General features: G+C 33.7%; 1 protein-coding gene across 1 annotated transcript in view; it reads right to left on the bottom strand.

The window, feature by feature from the left end:
• Positions 1–5646: 5646 nt before the first annotated feature.
• LOC129261533 (bifunctional epoxide hydrolase 2-like) overlaps positions 5647–23229 on the bottom strand; it is a 33440-nt gene continuing 15857 nt past the window's right edge. The window contains exons 10-19 of the mRNA XM_064100274.1: positions 22355–22381; positions 21697–21782; positions 19946–20060; positions 19050–19121; positions 17690–17732; positions 16377–16479; positions 15474–15543; positions 14673–14753; positions 8418–8476; positions 5647–7837 (exon numbers count right to left, since the gene is read on the bottom strand). Of these exons, the coding sequence (XP_063956344.1) occupies positions 7750–7837; positions 8418–8476; positions 14673–14753; positions 15474–15543; positions 16377–16479; positions 17690–17732; positions 19050–19121; positions 19946–20060; positions 21697–21782; positions 22355–22381 (744 nt within the window). The 3' untranslated portion in view covers positions 5647–7749. The remainder of the gene's footprint in view (positions 7838–8417; positions 8477–14672; positions 14754–15473; positions 15544–16376; positions 16480–17689; positions 17733–19049; positions 19122–19945; positions 20061–21696; positions 21783–22354; positions 22382–23229) is intronic.

Raw genomic sequence — 23229 nt, 5'->3', positions numbered from 1 at the left:
TCGAATTGTCATGGTATAAGTCTAGTGATTACAATAACGTTTAATCTATTAGTTCAGATAATTTTGTAACTCTTTTAGACCGGTATATCTTGCTCATCATCTGAACATTATGATCTTAAACATCAGCTTTATTGTGACGTGTGAACTCTGCACCGTCAATCAGGAAAAGTGAAATGGCTATGAATTCATCCGAAGTCCTCGAGTACACAGTGGAAATATCACCATTTTATAACGCTTTTGTAATGATCTTGTTTATCCTCACCACATGTTCATAATTGCTTTCGGCAATATCATGGTTATTTTGGCGGCCTCCAAGGAACACAAAGTTACATCATTTTCACCAGTCTAGCCGTTTCTGACCTCTGCATTGGGCTAATAGGAGTGCCACTTGTTCTCTACACCAGGATGATATAAAACAAGATCACATGCTCTGTTGCTAAGTCGGTATACTCTACGGCCTGGATCTACATGCTAGTCTATGTTTCGATCGTACATTTTGTACTTATTACTGCGGATCGTCTAATCTCGCGAACGAAGCCACTCCACTATGCGTCATTGGTGACGACGCGAAGAGTTCGTATCGAGGTCTTCTTTGTCTGGGCTGGAGGAATCATGCACTTATGGGATCGTTTCTGTGATTGAGTCTGGAAACAGGGGGGACAACACCCTGACGCAGGTTCTGCACTGGAGAAAGATAAACATCTGAATCAACCAGGAACTTCTTCATTGGAAGTGCTAGCTACATCCTGTTTTCAATTAAGCATCGTCTTGATGTTGTTAAATTTCTTGATTCTCCGTATCGCCCTTAAAGGTCAAGTCCACCCCAGAAAATCGTTGTTTTGAATCGATAGAGAAAAATCAAACAAACATAACGCTGCAAATTTTATCAAATTTTATCAAAATCGGACGTAAAAAAAGAAAGTTATGACATTTCTAAGTTTTGCTTAGTTTTCACAAAACAGTTAAATGCACAACTCAGTGATATGCAAATGAGATAGTCGATGATGTCCATCACTCACTATTTCTTTTGTTTTTTATTGTTTGAATAATACAATATTTCAATTTTTACAGATTTGACAAGAAGGACTAACTTAACTTAACCATAAACTGTTAAAATAATGGTAATTCCACATGTTCAGGGAGAAATTAAACTTTGTTTCACTTGACAAGGAGGAGAAAATTAGAATATTTCATATTTCATATTTCATATAATAAATACAAAAGAAATAGTGAGTGGGTGACGTCATCAGTCTGCCAATTTGCATACCGACCAGGATGTGCATATAACTGTTTTGTGAAATTAAGCGAAACTTTAAAATGTCATAACTTTCTTATTTTACATCCGATTTTGATGAAATTTTCAGTGTTTTGATTGTTGGATTTTTCTCCTTTTTTTAAAATCAACTTTCTGTTGGGGTGGACTTGTCCTTTAACCATTCCCGTCGGATGCAACATCATGCGATGGGCCCTCCACGACAAGCATGGCAAGGTGGACAGGTCAACAGCAGTATACAAAGCCGCAAAGACAACTGTGTTTGTTGTGGGTACTTTCTGCATCGGTTGGTTCCCTACGAGCATTTGGTTTGATAAGGGTATTTATTTATTTATTTATTTATTGATATATTCATATTCCACAATCATCAAAGTACATTTATAATAGTTCGCATAAGCCACATTGGACAGGTCATCCTATTTGACATTGCTTTTTATATTGCCACTTAAAGAGGAATGAAACCTTTGGAATAAGTAGGCTTGTGTCGAAACAGAAAAATCAAAGAATAAGAACAGTTTGAGAAAAATCGGACAAATACTGAGAAAGTTATGAGCATTTGAATATTGCAATCACTAATGCTATGGAGATCCTCCCATTGGCAATGCGATAAGGATGTGTGATGTCACATGTGAACAACTTTGCCTTTGATGGACTATAAAATACCCTCAAAATGTCTCTTTTCGCTTTTTCCTGTGGTGATACAAACTCTTTATCTATGATGTATTCTTTAAAAATCTGTATTACATGCCCTCTTATAGAAAGAACACATGATCTACTGATATGATAAAAGAGGTAATTTAAGTGAAATATATATTAAAGTAATGGGGAGAGTTGTTCACAAGTGACATCACACATCTCTGTCGCATTGCCAATTTAAGGATCTCCATAGCATTAGTGATCGCAATATTCAAATGCTCATAACTGTCTCATTATTTGTCCGATTTTTCTCAAACTTTCGTTGATCTTTTTCTTTGATTTTTCTGTTTTCACACAAGCTATCTTGTTCCAAAGGTTTCATTTTTCTTTAAAGTTCAGCAGCAAACCCATTCATATATTGCTTCAAAGACAACCTCTTTCGACGTACGTTTTGCAAAATCTTTCCACCTATTTTGAAACTCCTGGAAAATACAAGATTTCGAGTGGATAGTCAGATCTTATCATGCTATTAGGCAAACCAAAGAGTATACAGTTCGACAAGCTCTGACAGATCATACGCATTTTGTCGATCTTTAAAAGTGGCAGATGACAAGTTACATCATGTTTGCACGAATGAAGCCAGGCTTGTCAGATATTGGGCGTGGACTTCCATGGATTTGGTGGGCGACTCCCTGTATTGAAATCCAAGAAAATAAACGAAGTGGCTGATACATGTATATCCCTGACGATAGGTTGAAGCAGATTGTCAAGTATAACAACCCAGTGAGACATTTAGATCTTAGTCGTAAAGACACGCCTACATCCCTTCACTGCTATATTTGAACATTTTATCATCATTATTACCATAATATTTGAAAAACATTGTATAAGCTGGATAAGTTAATACGACTATGTATAACGTTTGGCCGGCCGATGTGCCTGCACGCAGGCTTCTTAATTACTTTTCACAGACGGCCACAAATTATTGTTGAAAATGTATGGGCGCGCCACCGAATACAAAAAAAAAAAAAACCCTTATATTATTGACCATGCTAATCACACAAGACAATGGTTGGTGGGGTGATGAGCCAAACAATTCGAAGGGGTAGATAAAAAGTAAGTGACAAAACCTCCGCGTGCGAGCTAAAAATGATGATTTTCTATAATTTTCCGGATTCGGGGAGGGCAAACATCCCAGGGGGCGATGTCACAAATTCTCTGCGGCACCAAGGGCAGTAATCAGATTTTTGCAGGGAGGATGGGTCATGAGAAACGTGGGCCTAATATTTTTTTAAGAGTGTCCAAGCTGATTACAAAGGTACTTTTGCATTTTCGATAGTGGTATTGAAGGATTTGGTGCACAATGTATAGTGTAAAGTGTAAAAGTGTAAACTACCAGGTTGGGTGCGTCCATGTACAGTATTTTATGTGACCACATAAATTAAGTTCTAAAATCCCACATGCATATCCATTGTTTTACACGGTTACGAAATTATCTTGCCCCAGTGGCGCTGGTCCAAATATTGTCCAATATTGGGGGTGGTACGTGGAAAAAAAAATCAACCCCCTAACTTAAGTTGTTCCAATAACTCAAAACCAGGGTGGAAATATGGAGTAGTCCTAACAAAAAACGAGAATAATTATTTCATAAGGTCAAAATTATGTATACTTTTGGTTTCTTATTCTGACATTAAAAAAAATGTCCGACGCCCCTAATATTCCACGCTTTCATAAGGCATTGGTAGAAAGAATTTGGAGCTTGTGTAGTTCTGTTCTATTTGGTTGAAATTCAAGTCATGATTGATTTTTTTTTATTATTGGTTTTGATGCATTCTTTCTGCAACGGACCAATAACCCCCCCCCCCAAAAAAAAAAGGTGGGGTCCATGAGAACATTAGGACCTATAATGAAAACGAAAATCCATATAATGTCGACTCACTGCGGATGGACTCTCAGGGAGATGTATTTTTTATCGCCGATGGTATGGAAGATGGTGGGGGACCGGGGATCACATTTCCGTCGAAATCATGGATACTGCAAGATCATCCTTCAAATCTTAAATTCTTCATTTAATTTCCATTCAAACATAATACAAGTCAGATAAAACTTTACGGATTTAACTGAAAGATGTATAAAATAGAGCATATGGACATGAGGGAGTCCACTAAACATGCTAAAGCAATGTTGTCTGTGAAGTGTGGATCCTCCTTGAAAATATTCATAACAAGGGAACAAGAAGAAGTGAAATACATGAACCGTAGAGTATTTAGCATGGAGATCGGACTGAGGTTCGGTCACACAATCAATCGCTGATTTGATTGATTGATTGATTGTTTGAATTCTGGTTCTTTCTAATATTTGTTAGTATTTTCGGATATTGCTTCATTGTATTCCCTTTTCAATATGTGTCGTGTTTTCAATTATTCAGCCTGTTAAAATTTGAATAAGTAATGTTTAGCTCAATAGTTCAAACGTTACCATACCCTGGGTTGACTATTTTGTAATGATTGAAATGAGTAACAATCTCTCATGCATTCAGCTTTTAAACATCAAACTGTTACTGTTTAGCAATTCTAAATCTGTTTGCTCAAGATCATACCATGTAAATTCAAACCATGTAGATGTATATAAATGAATATCTACACCTAGATTGTTTTGTAAAATAAGTTTGCAGGTAATTTATTCAAAATGCGTTTCAGCATAATAATGCGCGACACGAAAGACGGTTCTTGTAAAGACCCTTTCGTGCAATCGGTCCCTGGGACTTTGGTTGGGGACAGTTGCGGTATCCAGGTATAGGCAGTAAAAAGTTCTCATGGTGCAAATGTTCTTTTTACTATTCAGTAATTTATTGCTTTCATTGATCTTTGCAAGAAAGTGTTATTCAAAAGTAAGCTTTGTTTAAATGACCACGCCCAAATCTTTCCTGCTTTCAACTTGTGAATGTGTCATTTTGTAGTTATTAAATTCATCATTCTTTTTTTTCAATTGTAAGTACGCACCATCTATCTGAAGAAGGAGAAGAATAAGGAGAATTTATCCGAATAAGTAGAAGACAAAAAGAAAAGAAGGAGAAGAGGAGGAGGAGAAGAAGAATAAAGAAGAAGGAAGAAGTGGAGGAAAATAACAAAAGTCCCTTTGTAATAATCGGGGCAGAGAGTTGGGGGCGGTCTACTCAACCCTGTTTTAAAGTAAGTCCCATGTGCACGTCCATTCTTCTAACTTCCTTTCTTCAATTGTTCCATCTCTTAAAAACATGGGTCTTTCACTTGCAAACGTGCCCTTTTTTCTTCTTCAAGAAATTCCATGACATTTGCTCCAGCGAAAATTGCTCCGATGGAAACTCTCCACGTTAAGCCAATCATAAAACCTTACCTCCAAAACTAAATGAACCCTAGTACTTATCTTGACATTGTTCTGAACCAAAACAATCTCTTACAATCCTAACTATAACCCTATGCCGTCTGAGATATTAAGACCGGAGCAAATGTCGGGTCACTCCTCAAGAGTGCCCCAGAATTTCCTTTATACAGTGCCCCTTATTTCTCTTCTTATTGTAGTGCCCTTTTCTTTTCCACTTATGTGCATCTGACTTTGTTATTCCTTGTCCAATCGCTTTTAAACTTGTCAATATTCTATTCCTCTTGTAATATCTTTGTAGTTATCTCAGGCAAATGACTTTGTTATCACGCTTAGATTCCCCTGATACGAAACAAATAATATAGACAAAGAATATCTTTATTTTTATCATATGTTTCTTTTATAATGAAATCACATATCCATACAATATATCTCATAAAAATTACAAAAATATTTCAGTTCTTCAAAGAATTATTTAACTATATTATTAAATTATTCAATAACAAATATATAGGACTTAATCATTATAATGACAGTACATTAAGACAGAATTTGGATAACAGCAAAGGGGCAGTTATTGCATATTAATTAATACTCACAGATATCCAGGCAAATTATGCCTATCATAATACTATGGTCAAAACTCAATGGCCCGTATTCTGAACTCGGGTTTAAATTAAACCCTGGTTTAAAGTTGTAGTTTAACTATGGAGAGAGCCAATTGGGGCACAAATCTCTATTAGTACATGTTCAATTTATTCAATTTTATGGCGCTCAAATCATTTATAAATGTCTCAGAATGATAACTGAAATATTTTCTTCATTAAGAAAGCAAAGGGAAACAAAATAGTAAATATTAGAAATGTATGTAAGCAAAATTTGGGATATTTGGCTCGCCATAATTTCAGCAGAGAATTAGACCATGGTCTAAGCATATTAGTAGCTCCATGGTCTACATTAAACCTGACTTCAGAATACGGACCATTGAATACAGATCTCTTTACCCGATTCAACAATAAAGTATTCTGAGGGGTGTTTCACAAATCCATTTGTAAATTTATGCACAACTTTAAGCATGAATGGAACATGTTCCTACTAGTAGGTGCTTAGTCAGCTACACATGGATAGATAATTTGGCCTGAGAAAGGATCACCAGTCATGCATGAAATCATTTGTAAATTACAAACATCTTTATGAGAGACCCATCTGGTACGTGTTTCATAAAACTGTCTGTGAAGTTACGCACAACGTTATGCACGACTAGAACACATTCTTTGGTGCCAAGTCAGGTTACATCATTTGGATAACAAGTGCCAAGTCAGGTTACATAGGGGTCGTTCAGCCCAAGAAATGATCACCAGTTGTGCATAAAGTCAGTCGTAACATTCAAACAGCTTTATGAAACACCCTCCTTGTCAAAGCTTTAACATGATTTCTTACTATTAGATAACATTGATGATCAGCATGTACTAAGTTTCAACTGTACTATCTTGTCTTTCCATACTTGCACTATCAAATTACACGACACGACCAATCAACATGGAGCAAACATATACCATGCACGGTCAAAAGCAGAGTTGCTCAATCAGAGTTCAGAATTGAAATCAAGAGTATGTACCCTGGGGTCTATTGCAGAAGAATATGGCATGGCATCCAAATGTAACTATAAAATCAAATGCAACTAGATTTTCACAAGGCGTAACCACCGAATCACATTGCTGTACACACACAGCTAAAGGTATTACAAACTAACCTTTATGGCATATTTTTCATTTTTCAAAATAGACCCCTATTCACACTTTCATTTGCTTTCTGTGTATGTTTTAAATCTCCAAACCCTGTAAAGCATGCCGCTAATCAAGGGAATTTAGATCCCCCCCCCCCCCCAAAAAAAAAATCCAGATCGAATGTGGTAAAAGATATCCCTAATACAAATGAAGAAGTTTTCATCTTATCTTGATAGAAAATGCATTCCTTTCTTCTTATCTTTGGCAATTTTGACACACTTGACATAAACACATGTGTCACATCTTTTGGAACAGAAAAATCTACCCTTATTTCATATTTTATCTGGTTGAACATATGTACACCAGTACAGTTGAGTGCCTTCCCTTCCCAATTAACCTAATCTATGTAATACAACTGAAACGGCTAGCAGCTACAACAAAGTGATTTTATAAAGCAGGAAGAGAGCGAGAAACAGAGGATAGGGTCGGTGAGAGTATGGTATAAAATCTTATTCCATCTTTACATATCTTCATCTTCATGTACAAATAATTTATACTGTCCTGTCAAATAACATGATTTTTTACTGTAAGAATAACAAGGGCAACAATCTGCAACTATAAGCATTTCGTTTCTCTTCTAGGAACTGAGGTATTAAAATTTATATTTTCTAATAATGTCCAAGATTGGTCCATACGGTCTCCCCTTCAGTGTCACTGGCCAATCAAAGGGAAGCTTACATCATGCCTGTATCTCTACAGACTAGAAGGGAAGATTGGTCGGCTGGAATCTTTATGCACCTTACTAAGCCAATCAACAAGGATGTTGTTGAGTTTCTTTGGTCTGGAATAAATAGAAAAGGGTAATAATTAATCAAAACATACAAGAAAGAAGTAAAGTTTACGACTGACAAATTACACTTGAAATCAAGATGAAAGCCCTAGATGCAGGAAGAAATTTTTTTCTTTTGGTCAGAAAGGAGTTAATGTCATAATTATAAATATCTTTTAACTAATGTGTTTACCAAAGAATTATAGTGGTTATGTTGGGAGAGAGGGGGTCTGCTTTGGCCCCATAAGTAAATCCTTTAGAGAAGAAAATTTGCCATTTGCACCTTGTGGCATATAAATTACTAGTACATGTATTTAATCCATCCAACACTAATGTTGCAAACAGAAATATCCTTCTAAGTATGTTAAAACTATAATTCTTTGAAAAAGATGACTAAATAACAAACAACATAGGCAAAATGTCCATGTATGAATGAAATTAAATCAAATAAATCTGATGGCTGTTCCTGAGACCTGTGCTCTTTGGTAGAGTTTAATATTAAAGACAATCCCTACAATTAGTCAATAGTAGTATAAAATTTCAAGTTGTTGCGTTAGTGTGACTGTGTCCAATCTTGATTATCTTTACTTACTGTTCTAGAGCTGCCCAATGTCCACTGTCTTCTATCTGAGCTCTGGTTAGATTTACCACCTGTAATGATAATGAATACAGTAACAATAGCAATGGCAACAAAACCAATGGTAATACTAATGACAGTTGAACACTGATCCAACAACCAAAGCTAAGAATAAATGAGTAAACTGAAAAATTGAACAAATACAAGGATACCAATAATGACTATGATGATTTTGACGATGATAGTGATCAATGATGATGATGATGATGGTGATATCAATGATGATGGTGATATCAATGATGATGGTGATATCAATGATGATGGTGATATCAATGATGATAGTGATCAATGATGATGATGATGATGATGGTGATATCAATGATGATGGTGATATCAATGATGATGGCGATATCAATGATGATGGTGATATCAATGATGATGGTGATATCAATGATGATGGTGATATCAATGATGATGGTGATATCAATGATGATGGTGATATCAATGATGATGTTGATATCAATGATGATGGTGATATCAATAATGATGGTGATATCAATGATGATGGTGATATCAATGATGATGGTGATATCAATGATGATGGTGATATCAATGATGATGGTGATATCAATGATGATGGTGATATCAATGATGATGGTGATATCAATGATGATGGTGATATCAATGATGATGGTGATATCAATGATGATGGTGATATCAATGATGATGGTGATATCAATGATGATGGTGATATCAATGATGATGGTGATATCAATGATGATGGTGATATCAATGTTGATGGTGATATCAATGATGATGGCGATATCAATGATGATGGCGATATCAATGATGATGGTGATATCAATGATGATGGCGATATCAATGATGATGGTGATATCAATGATGATGGTGATATCAATGATGATGGTGATATCAATGATGAGGGTGATATCAATGATGATGGTGATATCAATGATGATGGTGATATCAATGATGATGGTGATATCAATGATGATGGTGATATCAATGATGATGGTGATATCAATGATGATGGTGATATCAATGATGATGGTGATATCAATGATGATGTTGTTATCAATGATGATGGTGATATCAATGATGATGGTGATCGTGATATCAATGATGATGTTGATATCAATGATGATGTTGATATCAATGATGATGGTGATATCAATGATGATGGTGATATCAATGATGATGGTGATATCAATGATGATGGTGATATCAATGATGATGGTGATATCAATGATGATGGCGATATCAATGATGATGGCGATATCAATGATGATGGCGATATCAATGATGATGGCGATATCAATGATGATGGCGATATCAATGATGATGGCGATATCAATGATGATGGCGATATCAATGATGATGGCGATATCAATGATGATGGCGATATCAATGATGATGGCGATATCAATGATGATGGTGATATCAATGATGATGGTGATATCAATGATGATGGTGATATCAATGATGATGGTGATATCAATGATGATGTTGATATCAATGATGATGGTGATATCAATGATGATGTTGATATCAATGATGATGGTGATATCAATGATGATGGTGATATCAATGATGATGGTGATATCAATGATGATGGTGATATCAATGATGATGGTGATATCAATGATGATGTTGATATCAATGATGATGGTGATATCAATGATGATGGTGATATCAATGATGATGTTGATATCAATGATGATGGTGATATCAATGATGATGGTGATATCAATGATGATGTTGATATCAATGATGATGGTGATATCAATGATGATGGTGATATCAATGATGATGGTGATATCAATGATGATGGTGATATCAATGATGATGGTGATATCAATGATGATGTTGATATCAATGATGATGGTGATATCAATGATGATGGTGATATCAATGATGATGTTGATATCAATGATGATGGTGATATCAATGATGATGTTGATATCAATGATGATGGCGATATCAATGATGATGGTGATATCAATGATGATGGTGATATCAATGATGATGGTGATATCAATGATGATGGTGATATCAATGATGATGGTGATATCAATGATGATGGTGATATCAATGATGATGGCGATATCAATGATGATGGCGATATCAATGATGATGGCGATATCAATGATGATGGCGATATCAATGATGATGGCGATATCAATGATGATGGCGATATCAATGATGATGGCGATATCAATGATGATGGCGATATCAATGATGATGGCGATATCAATGATGATGGCGATATCAATGATGATGGTGATATCAATGATGATGGTGATATCAATGATGATGGTGATATCAATGATGATGTTGATATCAATGATGATGGTGATATCAATGATGATGTTGATATCAATGATGATGGTGATATCAATGATGATGGTGATATCAATGATGATGGTGATATCAATGATGATGTTGATATCAATGATGATGGTGATATCAATGATGATGTTGATATCAATGATGATGGTGATATCAATGATGATGGTGATATCAATGATGATGTTGATATCAATGATGATGGTGATATCAATGATGATGGTGATATCAATGATGATGGTGATATCAATGATGATGGTGATATCAATGATGATGGTGATATCAATGATGATGGTGATATCAATGATGATGGTGATATCAATGATGATGGTGATATCAATGATGATGGTGATATCAATGATGATGGTGATATCAATGATGATGGTGATATCAATGATGATGGCGATATCAATGATGATGGCGATATCAATGATGATGGCGATATCAATGATGATGGCGATATCAATGATGATGGCGATATCAATGATGATGGCGATATCAATGATGATGGTGATATCAATGATGATGGCGATATCAATGATGATGGCGATATCAATGATGATGGTGATATCAATGATGATGGTGATATCAATGATGATGGTGATATCAATGATGATGGTGATATCAATGATGATGTTGATATCAATGATGATGGTGATATCAATGATGATGGTGATATCAATGATGATGGTGATATCAATGATGATGGTGATATCAATGATGATGTTGATATCAATGATGATGGTGATATCAATGATGATGTTGATATCAATGATGATGGTGATATCAATGATGATGGTGATATCAATGATGATGTTGATATCAATGATGATGGTGATATCAATGATGATGGTGATATCAATGATGATGGTGATATCAATGATGATGGTGATATCAATGATGATGGTGATATCAATGATGATGTTGATATCAATGATGATGGTGATATCAATGATGATGGTGATATCAATGATGATGGCGATATCAATGATGATGGTGATATCAATGATGATGTTGATATCAATGATGATGGCGATATCAATGATGATGGTGATATCAATGATGATGGTGATATCAATGATGATGGTGATATCAATGATGATGGTGATATCAATGATGATGTTGATATCAATGATGATGGTGATATCAATGATGATGGTGATATCAATGATGATGGTGATATCAATGATGATGGTGATATCAATGATGATGGTGATATCAATGATGATGGTGATATCAATGATGATGGTGATATCAATGATGATGGTGATATCAATGATGATGGTGATATCAATGATGATGGCGATATCAATGATGATGGCGATATCAATGATGATGGCGATATCAATGATGATGGCGATATCAATGATGATGGCGATATCAATGATGATGGCGATATCAATGATGATGGCGATATCAATGATGATGGCGATATCAATGATGATGGCGATATCAATGATGATGGTGATATCAATGATGATGGTGATATCAATGATGATGGTGATATCAATGATGATGGTGATATCAATGATGATGGTGATATCAATGATGATGTTGATATCAATGATGATGGTGATATCAATGATGATGGTGATATCAATGATGATGGTGATATCAATGATGATGGTGATATCAATGATGATGGTGATATCAATGATGATGGTGATATCAATGATGATGGTGATATCAATGATGATGGTGATATCAATGATGATGGTGATATCAATGATGATGGTGGTATCAAGGATGATGTTGATATCAAGGATGATGGTGATATCAATGATGATGGTGATATCAGTGATGATGGTGATATCAATGATGATGGTGATATCAATGATGATGGTGATATCAAGGATGATGGTGATATCAATGATGATGGTGATATCAATGATGATGGTGATATCAATGATGATGGTGATATCAATGATGATGGTGGTATCAATGATGATGGTGATATCAATGATGATGGTGATATCAATGATGATGGTGGTATCAATGATGATGGTGATATCAATGATGATGGTGATATCAATGATGATGTTGATATCAATGATGATGATGATATCAATGACGATGTTGATATCAATGATGATGGTGATATCAATGATGGTGATATCAATGATGATGGTGATATCAACGATGATGGTGATATCAATGATGATGGTGATATCAATGATGATGTTGATATCAAGGATGATGTTGATATCAAGGATGATGGTGATATCAATGATGATGGTGATATCAATGATGATGTTGATATCAATGATGATGGTGATATCAATAATGATGGTGATATCAATGATGATGGTGATATCAATGATGATGGTGATATCAATGATGATGGTGATATCAATGATGATGGTGATATCAATGATGATGGTGATATCAATGATGATGGTGATATCAATGATGATGGTGATATCAATGATGATGGTGATATCAATGATGATGGTGATATCAATGATGATGGTGATATCAATGATGATGGTGATATCAATGATGATGGTGATATCAATGATGATGGTGATATCAATGATGATGGTGATATCAATGATGATGGTGATATCAATGATGATGGTGGTATCAATGATGATGGTGATATCAATGATGATGGTGATATCAATGATGATGGTGGTATCAATGATGATGGTGATATCAATGATGATGGTGATATCAATGATGATGTTGATATCAATGACGATGATGATATCAATGACGATGTTGATATCAATGATGATGGTGATATCAATGATGGTGATATCAATGATGATGGTGATATCAACGATGATGGTGATATCAATGATGATGGTGATATCAATGATGATGTTGATATCAATGATGATGTTGATATCAAGGATGATGGTGATATCAATGATGATGGTGATATCAGTGATGATGGTGATATCAAGGATGATGGTGATATCAATGATGATGGTGATATCAATGATGATGGTGATATCAATGATGATGGTGATATCAATGATGATGGTGATATCAATGATGATGGTGATATCAATGATGGTGATATCAATGATGATGGTGATATCAATGATGATGGTGATATCAATGATGATGGTGATATCAATGATGATAGTGATATAAATGATGGTGATATCAATGATGATGGTGATATCAATGATGATGGTGATATCAATGATGATGGTGATATCAAGGATGATGGTGATATCAATGATGATGGTGATATCAATGATGATGGTGATATCAATGATGATGGTGATATTAACGACACTGAAGATTATTTTGATGATAATGGTGGTGATAGAGATGATGATTATGATGACGATAATCACAATAAAAATAATAATAGGTCAAATAAGTAATAATATGAAGGATCACTCAACTGTTTGCCCTGTAAATTAAATTTTCACTATAAAAAAAATCCAGTAATTATGATCATTTGTGGGATATTGCCTCCATTCCCTTCCTCCTTAGTATCAGCAGTGATGCTATTCTAGTGTCATTTACAGTTATTAGATGACTAACTATAACAGGAATGTATCAATACTAGACAGATTTTTTTAATGCTGTACAGGAACAAACCTTTATGTATTCTCATGCTATATAATATCAATATATTGATCTGTGAAATTCCCCATCTCCTCCTTCCATTGATAACATCAATAACTTATTGATTGATTTATATTTCATTTATTTATTCTATTTATTTATTTAACTAATTATTTATTCATTTCTTTATTTATTTACTTATATTTATTCATTGTCATGTATTTATTTCTATTTATTTATTTTTTTATTCATTTATTTATTCATTTTTCATTTTTCATTTTCATTTTTATGATATATATATATATATATATTTTTTTTTTAATTATATATATATTTTTTTTTTTGGGGGGGAGTAACTGTTACAAATGTACTTACAAATGGATCCATGGCTTTGCTTGCTGAGGGTGGAAGGACCCTATCCCAGGCACAGGTTACCATCAAGGCAGGCATGTACAACTGTGGGGGGGGGGAAGAGAAAATAAATGTGGAACTATCATTAGGATTGAGGGTACAACTTGAAACCACTGCGGAGGGTCACTGTCTTAATAATTATAATTGTATGCCTAAATCAAATTTGTTGTCATGAAAACTTCACTGTAAGAAAAGATTAAGATCTTAAAGCATTTCTTAATATTTGGTAAATCTGCTAAAAGTTCCAGTTCATTAGGACTTTTTATGAGGATTGTCCTAAAAGTGGTAAAAATTTAAAACTTTTAGTGGATTTGACAATTTAACAGAAACATATATACATGTAATACAATCTACACTATTGATCCAATAAAAAAGCTTTAGATGGACTTTAAGGCTCGCAATACAAAGGTCAAAGACAAATATCTGTCAACATTAACCAAAGTCTATGATAACTGTTAAAGAGGTATATAAAACAGAAATAATCAGAATTAAGAGCACATCATTGAATATATCAGTAAATCCAAAATATGTTGGCATAACCTAGAATTCATTTATATAAGGTAAACAAACTGCTGAGGGAATGAATTACTGAATGAGCTGGCTAATGACTTCTGGAGAAATTACATTTGAAATAGAAAATGGAAACCAATTCTACACAACCCTGTCACACTTTTTTGGAACTAATCATTAAACCAATTATCAAAATAACTCTTAAAATGAATTAGAAGTAACCCAAAACATAGGAAATGGAAAATAAAAACAAACCTTTCGACCAATTGCACGGTGACTAAATTTCCAGTTAGCTTCTGTTACACGATACCAATTTAGCATGCTCCTGGAAGATTAAAAAGTTAAAAGAATATAAAGATGCATTTACGTATAATGAGAGCCTGTTATAACTTAAGTGTGAACCAACCCTTTTAATAGAGTATAAATAAATGTTTATTCAGGTTATATAATTAATTATCACTCGTTCGATCCCTGCTGCATGGAAAGCCTAGCAGTCAAGAATGAGAAGACTGGTCAATGGGCAGGAGACTGATCAGATATTTTATTTAGACCATAGATACGTAACAGTTAGATTATTCAAATGCTATAGTCTTGAGGATTTTCATGCCAAGTTATCATAGATTACCAGGGTTATGCGAATACAAGGTGCCCTTACTTTTCCTTTTATGGAGTTTAAGCATGCCAGATTATTTTGACTACAATACACAAATAATCATAACAGAAAAAAATGTCCTAGAACATGAGAAACATTTTACAATTTAAAATGTCACGATAATCTTTACTGTTTTTTTACTTTTTCTCCTTTTAAAACTGGGTGATTTTCACCAAAATATCCTGAACATTTATTCTTGTAGAAGTGGGAGGGATTGGTTCTTCCTTCAATTCCACTGAACCGAACACCTGTTACAAAAATTATCACTCATATTTATTAAGTTGCTGAGCTGTAAAAGCCTTGTATCCAAAATTTGTTAGGACAGCTCCATTGTCTGAAAACAGTCTCCTAATTCCTTTAGAGAATACCATCTAGGCAAAAGAAGGTTGATGTCATAACAAACTCTCAAAAGCAACTTTTTTTCCCGAACTGTCAGCAATTTTTTCTTCAATTTTGAGATACAAGATTTCAACAGCCAAGCGAGTATTTATTATGTATATGCTTACCTGAGTCCACATGTTTTGAATTGTTTGACATAGTATTTCAGATCATCTTCTGTAAGGAGAGTACTGAGTTTGATGTCATCCGCAATACCGGCCAAGATACCACCTACCAAGTGGGTGGATTGAAAAAAATTATAATAACAAGTGATAGAAATTGAAGGAAGCACAGCATGGAACATTTTTTACACATTAATATTACAGGGCAATACAAATATGGGATGCAACCCCCCTAAAAAATAAATAATAATAAATAAATAAATAAAAAATAAAATGAAAAAAAAAATAATAAATAAACAAATAACAATTTAAAAAATAAAAAAAATAGAATGATAATTATAAAAATAAATAAAAGAAATAAATTAAGAATTAAAATAAACAAACCCGTATAGCAAAATATTTACTGTTCTTGGACAATTTTTGTTTGACAAATTATCAAGGAGGCAAATGTCAACAAATTCTACCTCCATTATTGTTTGTTTTTGTCAATGAGAATCCATTTTTTTGACAAGATGAACCCCCTCTGAAAAAGCTTGTGTGGGCTTGTATTATTGTATGAAATAATTGTCAAATATGGAAAGCCAGCAATATCATAGTTTATAATCTACAGCATGTTTGTGTCAACTAATAAAGTAAGCTTATGCTTGTAATCGATACGGACAATAAGCATGCTCCTTTCTGATATATACTACTACTACTACTAATAATAATAATAATAATAATAATCACTTCATATTAAGTGTCATATTAAATGACACAAACAAATACAATCTGTAAAAACTAAAAATAAAATTACACAAAATGAAAAACTACTTGCAATATATCAAAACAAATGAGACTTGAGCATCTTCTTGAACACATTAATAGAAGGACATTGTTTAAGTTTATGAGGTAATGTATTTCAATACTTTGGGGCAAAACACAGAAAATGACCTATCACCTATTGATTTGAATGTCTGTGGGATGTGAAGAGGGATTATGATGATGATTATGATGAGTGTTGTACCTTGATTGGCAAATTGTTAGGTCTGACAGGTATGGTGGAGTTTGCTCATTGAGACATTTAAATGTGATAGAGACTTTTACTTTCAGCCAGTGTAATTCTCTTATCAGCAGGGGGGTTGTGTATGTATATGATATGCAAGACCATAGCAAGCTCCAGAACAGTGGCAAGCTTTAAGGATATTTTTGGATTGTAACAATGTTCATGACTTCTAGATGATTTATGGTGTTGATGGTTGACTGTTAATTATGCAATACCGGGGGGGGGGGGGGGGGGGTGTGTGTAATGACAACCTGAAAACATAACCTTGACATACCTTTTGCTCTCACTCCAGCAACAGTGAATCCAATTTCTTTTGCCTGTTCATATATAACAGAGAAATAACAGAGAAATGTATAAGATCATGAATAATCTATCTCCAAAATATTTAAGAAATGAATTTGAGTTAGTATCACATACGTATCCCTCCCGTTTCGGAACCAAATTTAAATTACCCAAACCAAGAACAAATTACCTCAAAAGATCCTTCAAGTATAAAAGCGCCATGGCTTATAATTCCCTTCCTCTTCACATTAAATCATCCCCTAGTATTAACATTTTCTAATCTAAGATTGTTGATCTGTAGCCACATGGACTCCGGTACCCCCTCCCCCATTCCCTGTTAGGTTTGCACCCCTTCCTTTTTTTTTTTTTTTTTTTTCTTTTTTTTTTGCGGTGTTTTATCTAAATATGTTTACTGTTGATATTTGTATTTTCATTTATCTTCTGTACATCTGTTATTTTAATGTGGTTATATTGTGTCTAAATTATACGTTAATGTCAAATGTTATGGACCCCACGGAAGACCAGCGTGACTGTGCCAGTCACGCTGAATGTGGGCTATCCACCGTATTTTATTGTATATAATTGTGCTTTTAATACGGAAATAAATACTACTACTACTACTATTAATACCATGCATTGTTTCATCATTTATTGTTCATACAAATGCAGGAATTTCCTTCATCTAATACTATAAAAACAAAATTGGAGAGGAAAATAAAGAAGAAAAAAATGAAATTAATACGAGTTGAGTTATGACACACAGTTTTTTTTTCACCAAAATCTGTCATTTCAATATGACCACAAATAATGAAACCTTTTTTAATAACACATAAAAAGAATGCAATGAGCAATTCTTTTTTTTTTCCTTGAATAATTTGTGCAATATACATGTACATTGTTGTTTTGCAATACTTTACAGAACAAAAAGCAATAAAGGGACAGTATATAAAATAACAATATAGATACATTTTATACATTGATTGAGACATAAGAAAAGAGAGCCCAAGACATGGTCCCATTACTGATACAGACATGGCATATCAAACATAAAGTATTAAACGGGAGCATAAAGTACCAGAGGAAAAGAAAATATATTATAAAGTAACTCGAAATGGTTAATTTGTTAAAAATTAAAAATAATCAAATAGGTAAAATCTTTCAAAAAAGTAAACTATTATCTGTAAAAAAAAAATTGTCAACAGAAATAATTAGGGAATTAATTTTGTACACACTACGGGTACATCTTGTTATTGTGTATGTACAATGCAAGTAATATACAGCTACAAAAAAATATCAGAATAAAAAACAATAGAAAAAGGTTGACAGTTTTCTGTAAACATCCTATCACTCACCTCCAGAGGGCGTCTTATGAAAGCTTTGATGAATTTCTCTATGTTGGCTTCAAGTTCGGCTTCAGCTACTCCCTGCGTATAATGCGAACAGTCAATGAATGATGACTTGACTACATGAAAAGTATAGCACTAACAGCAGCAGATTGAAATAAGTAGCTACCAAGTGTCCCTTGGCAACACATTAATCCCCTTATAGCAATCAAGAAAACTTTTTTTTGATCAAATTTCAAATCACTATTTTTAAAGATATATGTTATTGACCCCCGAATGGTCATTAAATTGTGAACAAAATCAATTCCATATACATGAATGTACAAAGAGTTTCAAATCATTTTCGGTTTCTATTTAACTACCACTTTTACTATTTTGTACACTATTATTTGAATGAACATTATCATTGTTTCTCTAACCTATACCTACTTTCGAGTTATGCACACATGGGTATTTAATTTACTTTAATGAATCAAGCCTTATTCACTCTCAATATCGTTACCTACTATGATTGTTATTATCATTACATTCATTCTGCAGTCCCATGACAAAAGGAAGCAACTTTGATTTTTTTTCAAAATGAACTTTTTTCTTGACTTTGGATATTTTCTGTATGCTCGACATGGTGCTAAAGAAATTGGATTCACATATCCCTCAACTTCTGAATTATAGGTGTTTCAAAAGCAAATAACTGTACATTTCCACATAAAACAATGACACATTTTTCTCATTTACTAAGAAAGTCTTTGCACAGAGTTGCTTCCTTTTGTCACTAGACTGCATCATCATCATTGCTACATTATCACTTCATCACTATTATTATCTTAAATAATTTTGAATACCTTTCCATTCACCAATCTATACATTTTTTAGTGGGGGGGGGGGACTTCAGGAGAGGGTCATACCACTTGATTGAAGTAAAGCTGATAGTCATACAATCCTGGATCTTTCTTCATCTTCTCTACAGGGTTCATAATGTTTTGAGCGGGAAAGTAAGGGGTGCAGATACCACCTACAGCACTGCCATGGGAAAGATTCAAACAGCAATGTATTAGTGTTCTTAATTAAGCTGTCAAAATAATAAAGATATTACGTATAACAAAACACAAATAATATTACACAGGCAAACTTAAACTTGATAAAGCCAATTCTATGACAACTTATAAAATATCTGCAACCTTAACACATTCAACTTACCTTCAATGTAGCAGAAAAAAATGCTAAAGAATGAATCTAGATCATAAAATAAAGGGTCTTGAAAATATCTTTGAAAGTATCTTTGGATTTAACTTAGGTGAGGTTGACTGCAATTAATATTTTGACTATTTTCAGTATGCAATATTCTGTTCACACCAGTGCACGGATAATCAAACTTCATAATGCTCTTTTTCTCATTTGATATAAAGAGTTAAGCGTAAGGATCTTGCCTTTCAAAATGTACTCATATAGTTATAAAAAGCATTTATGGTTTACATATACAAGCTTTTCATACAGGGGATGGATGTAAAAAGTGACATTCTAACAGGTAATTAAACCATGTAATTATGAACTCCTGTTCCCCCACCTCCTTTTAGGAAAAAATAGAGATTTTATTCATCTATTGATCATGTATGCTTGTCTATCATTTTATGTCAATGTAACCTAATATTATATTCAGTTTATATGTTCAATGTAAACACTTAAAATACAAAGGTGAAAAGAATAAATGCTATTATTATCAGCATAATCATTACCCTTTTTGGCCAAAACGATGTGCATAAAATTGTGGTTTCATAGAAGATGCTTAAATTATGTCTTGTCATCTCACTTTATAGTATCATATATAACAAAAATGAGTCAGTTTGGTTCATTTTCTGTGCTTGGAGGGAATATCAAATACTTGAATAGTAAATATATGATGGACCCTAGACAGGTAAATAGGCAGTGGAATAAAGTTCAATGCAACTTAGCTACAATGTAATGTGGATCGCAAGGTTGAGCAAATTAGAAAACTCATTACAATGAGGGATGAAAGGGATGTATCTTGTTTAACTGAAAGTGAATTGAAGGAACTGATTGGCTTTCTGTGCCTACATGTATATTAATTCCATTAATTCCTGGTCCCATCTCGGGATTGTTTTTTTTTTTTTTTTAATGAATGTTTTCAAAATATTTTTTATATATTGAATATGTTTGTTTTGTAAATTGGAAAACATATTTTTTAATATTTGTATGTGCATTCTTATGCGAATAAAGAAGACTTTGAATTGAATTGAATTATTCAAACTATGAGGGTGATATTCTAATGATTAAACCTACATTTAAACCTAGTCTAAACTATGATTCTAAACCAAACTCCTATGGAATGCTGGCTTCATAATACTGTATTTCTTCCATATTTGTGGCAGTTAATAAATTCATTAATTCATAATCATTATACATTTGTATTCGTCTCCTTTAATGACTCAAGTTTTTTAAAACTTGTTTGTAGCAGGATAAGAATAATGTTCAATTGGTGAATAAGTTGACAACTGGCACTCCATAATAGCACAGTCTAAGTTAACCCAGATACCTAAACCATGGCTATCAGAATACCAGCTTAAACAGGCTGGTAAATTTTGCCATAAATTAGATATACAGTGAAAAGTAAAAACCATAGGGAATGCGCTTGTGTTACCTGACCCTGTCTGCATAGTGAGTAGCAAAGTTCCATACAAACATACCACCCCAGTCATGACCAATGAAAGTAGCTTGAGGGATGCACTGCCAAGAATATAAAAAACAACAAATAATAATCAGTATTGGATATATATAACCATTAATAAGAAATATAACACAATAATATATTGTAAGTCTAAAAAGAGATGACAGAATGGTTGTTGGAGGTACTGGTAAAAAATGCTCAAATTCATGGAGGTAGTCTTGAAAAGATGGTTAATAAGCTTTTGTGCATTGAGGGTACTTGACTTAGCAGGTAAGTTTAGCAGTTTCCCATACTGAATGCAGGTTTTTGTTATAGGGTGTTAAATTCATGTTTGTTGCTATGGTTGGTACCACTATTTGTCTGATTTCAATACACCATGGCCTTGCACCAAACATTGCCATAAGTTGCAGAAACAGAATCATCGTGATAGGTAAATTTATCAAGAATTTGTACGTGCATATTCAGATAGCAATTTTAAGAGTTTAACACATGCAGTACATGTTTAATTACATACAGGTAACAGAATTACTTGCTTCACAAGGCCAAATAACTATAAAAATATTGCTGAAGAATGCACTACTCTCTGTGAAACATCTCAGATTTATTTGAATAAACTTTTAATTAAACTTACCAAGACATCCATGAATTCAGCCATGTCCTAAGAAAGAGAAAACGGTGAACCATTTGTAAATATCAAAATTTTGAATATACATAATCTCTCTTCATATGCTTTGATATCTCCCCCCCCCCCTTTCTCTTAATGCAGAAAAGGGCATACTTGCAATGAAAGAGAGAAAAATAAAAGGATCTGTGGGGTTGTGAAAAGTGCAAATTAAAGGGGAATCCAGCCTTGGACATAAAATGTTGTGTTGGGAAGGAGAAAAATAAATTAAACAGAATGGTGAAAGTTGAAAGAAATCGGACAAGCAATAAGAAAGTTATAGCTGCTTTAAAATTGAGATCACTAATAGTATGTACATTTCAAATTGGCAACTGGGTAAGTAAATTATGACAAGGGGCAAGGACAACTTTCCCATAGGCCATGTACTTTATTATCAGGGATTTGTGGTTTTCTCCTAAGTATCCATTCCCCTGGGGCAGTAATCTAAATATAACCCAGGTAGTATATTGTTTAATGTCCTCATGAAAAAAAAAAAATTTTAAAGTAAAACTTTTGGGGAAAATGACATTTTAGCCATAATATGTATTGGAGTACATGGAAGAGTAGTCCTTGCCTTACATCACTATGACATCCCAAATGCGGCCAATTTGAAGTCTCCATGAGTATAGTGATTACAACTTTTAAAAATTCATAACTTTCTTGTTGTTTGTCCAATATGGTTCAAACTTTCACCTATCAACTTGTCTGATTTTTCTTTTTCTTATAAAAACAAGTTTTTATTTGGGTTGGATTCCCCTTTAAGACATTTCGCAATCCTAATAAAGAGGAAGAGTAGGGATTGGAGAGTAGAATAGGAGTACATTGTACAATATAGACCAATATTA

This window comes from Lytechinus pictus, chromosome 5 (genome assembly GCF_037042905.1).
Source record: "Lytechinus pictus isolate F3 Inbred chromosome 5, Lp3.0, whole genome shotgun sequence".
In the NCBI taxonomy this organism is placed as follows: domain Eukaryota; kingdom Metazoa; phylum Echinodermata; class Echinoidea; order Temnopleuroida; family Toxopneustidae; genus Lytechinus; species Lytechinus pictus.
Note: the sequence above shows the minus strand (reverse complement) of the source record. Positions and strands in the feature narration are given on the sequence as shown.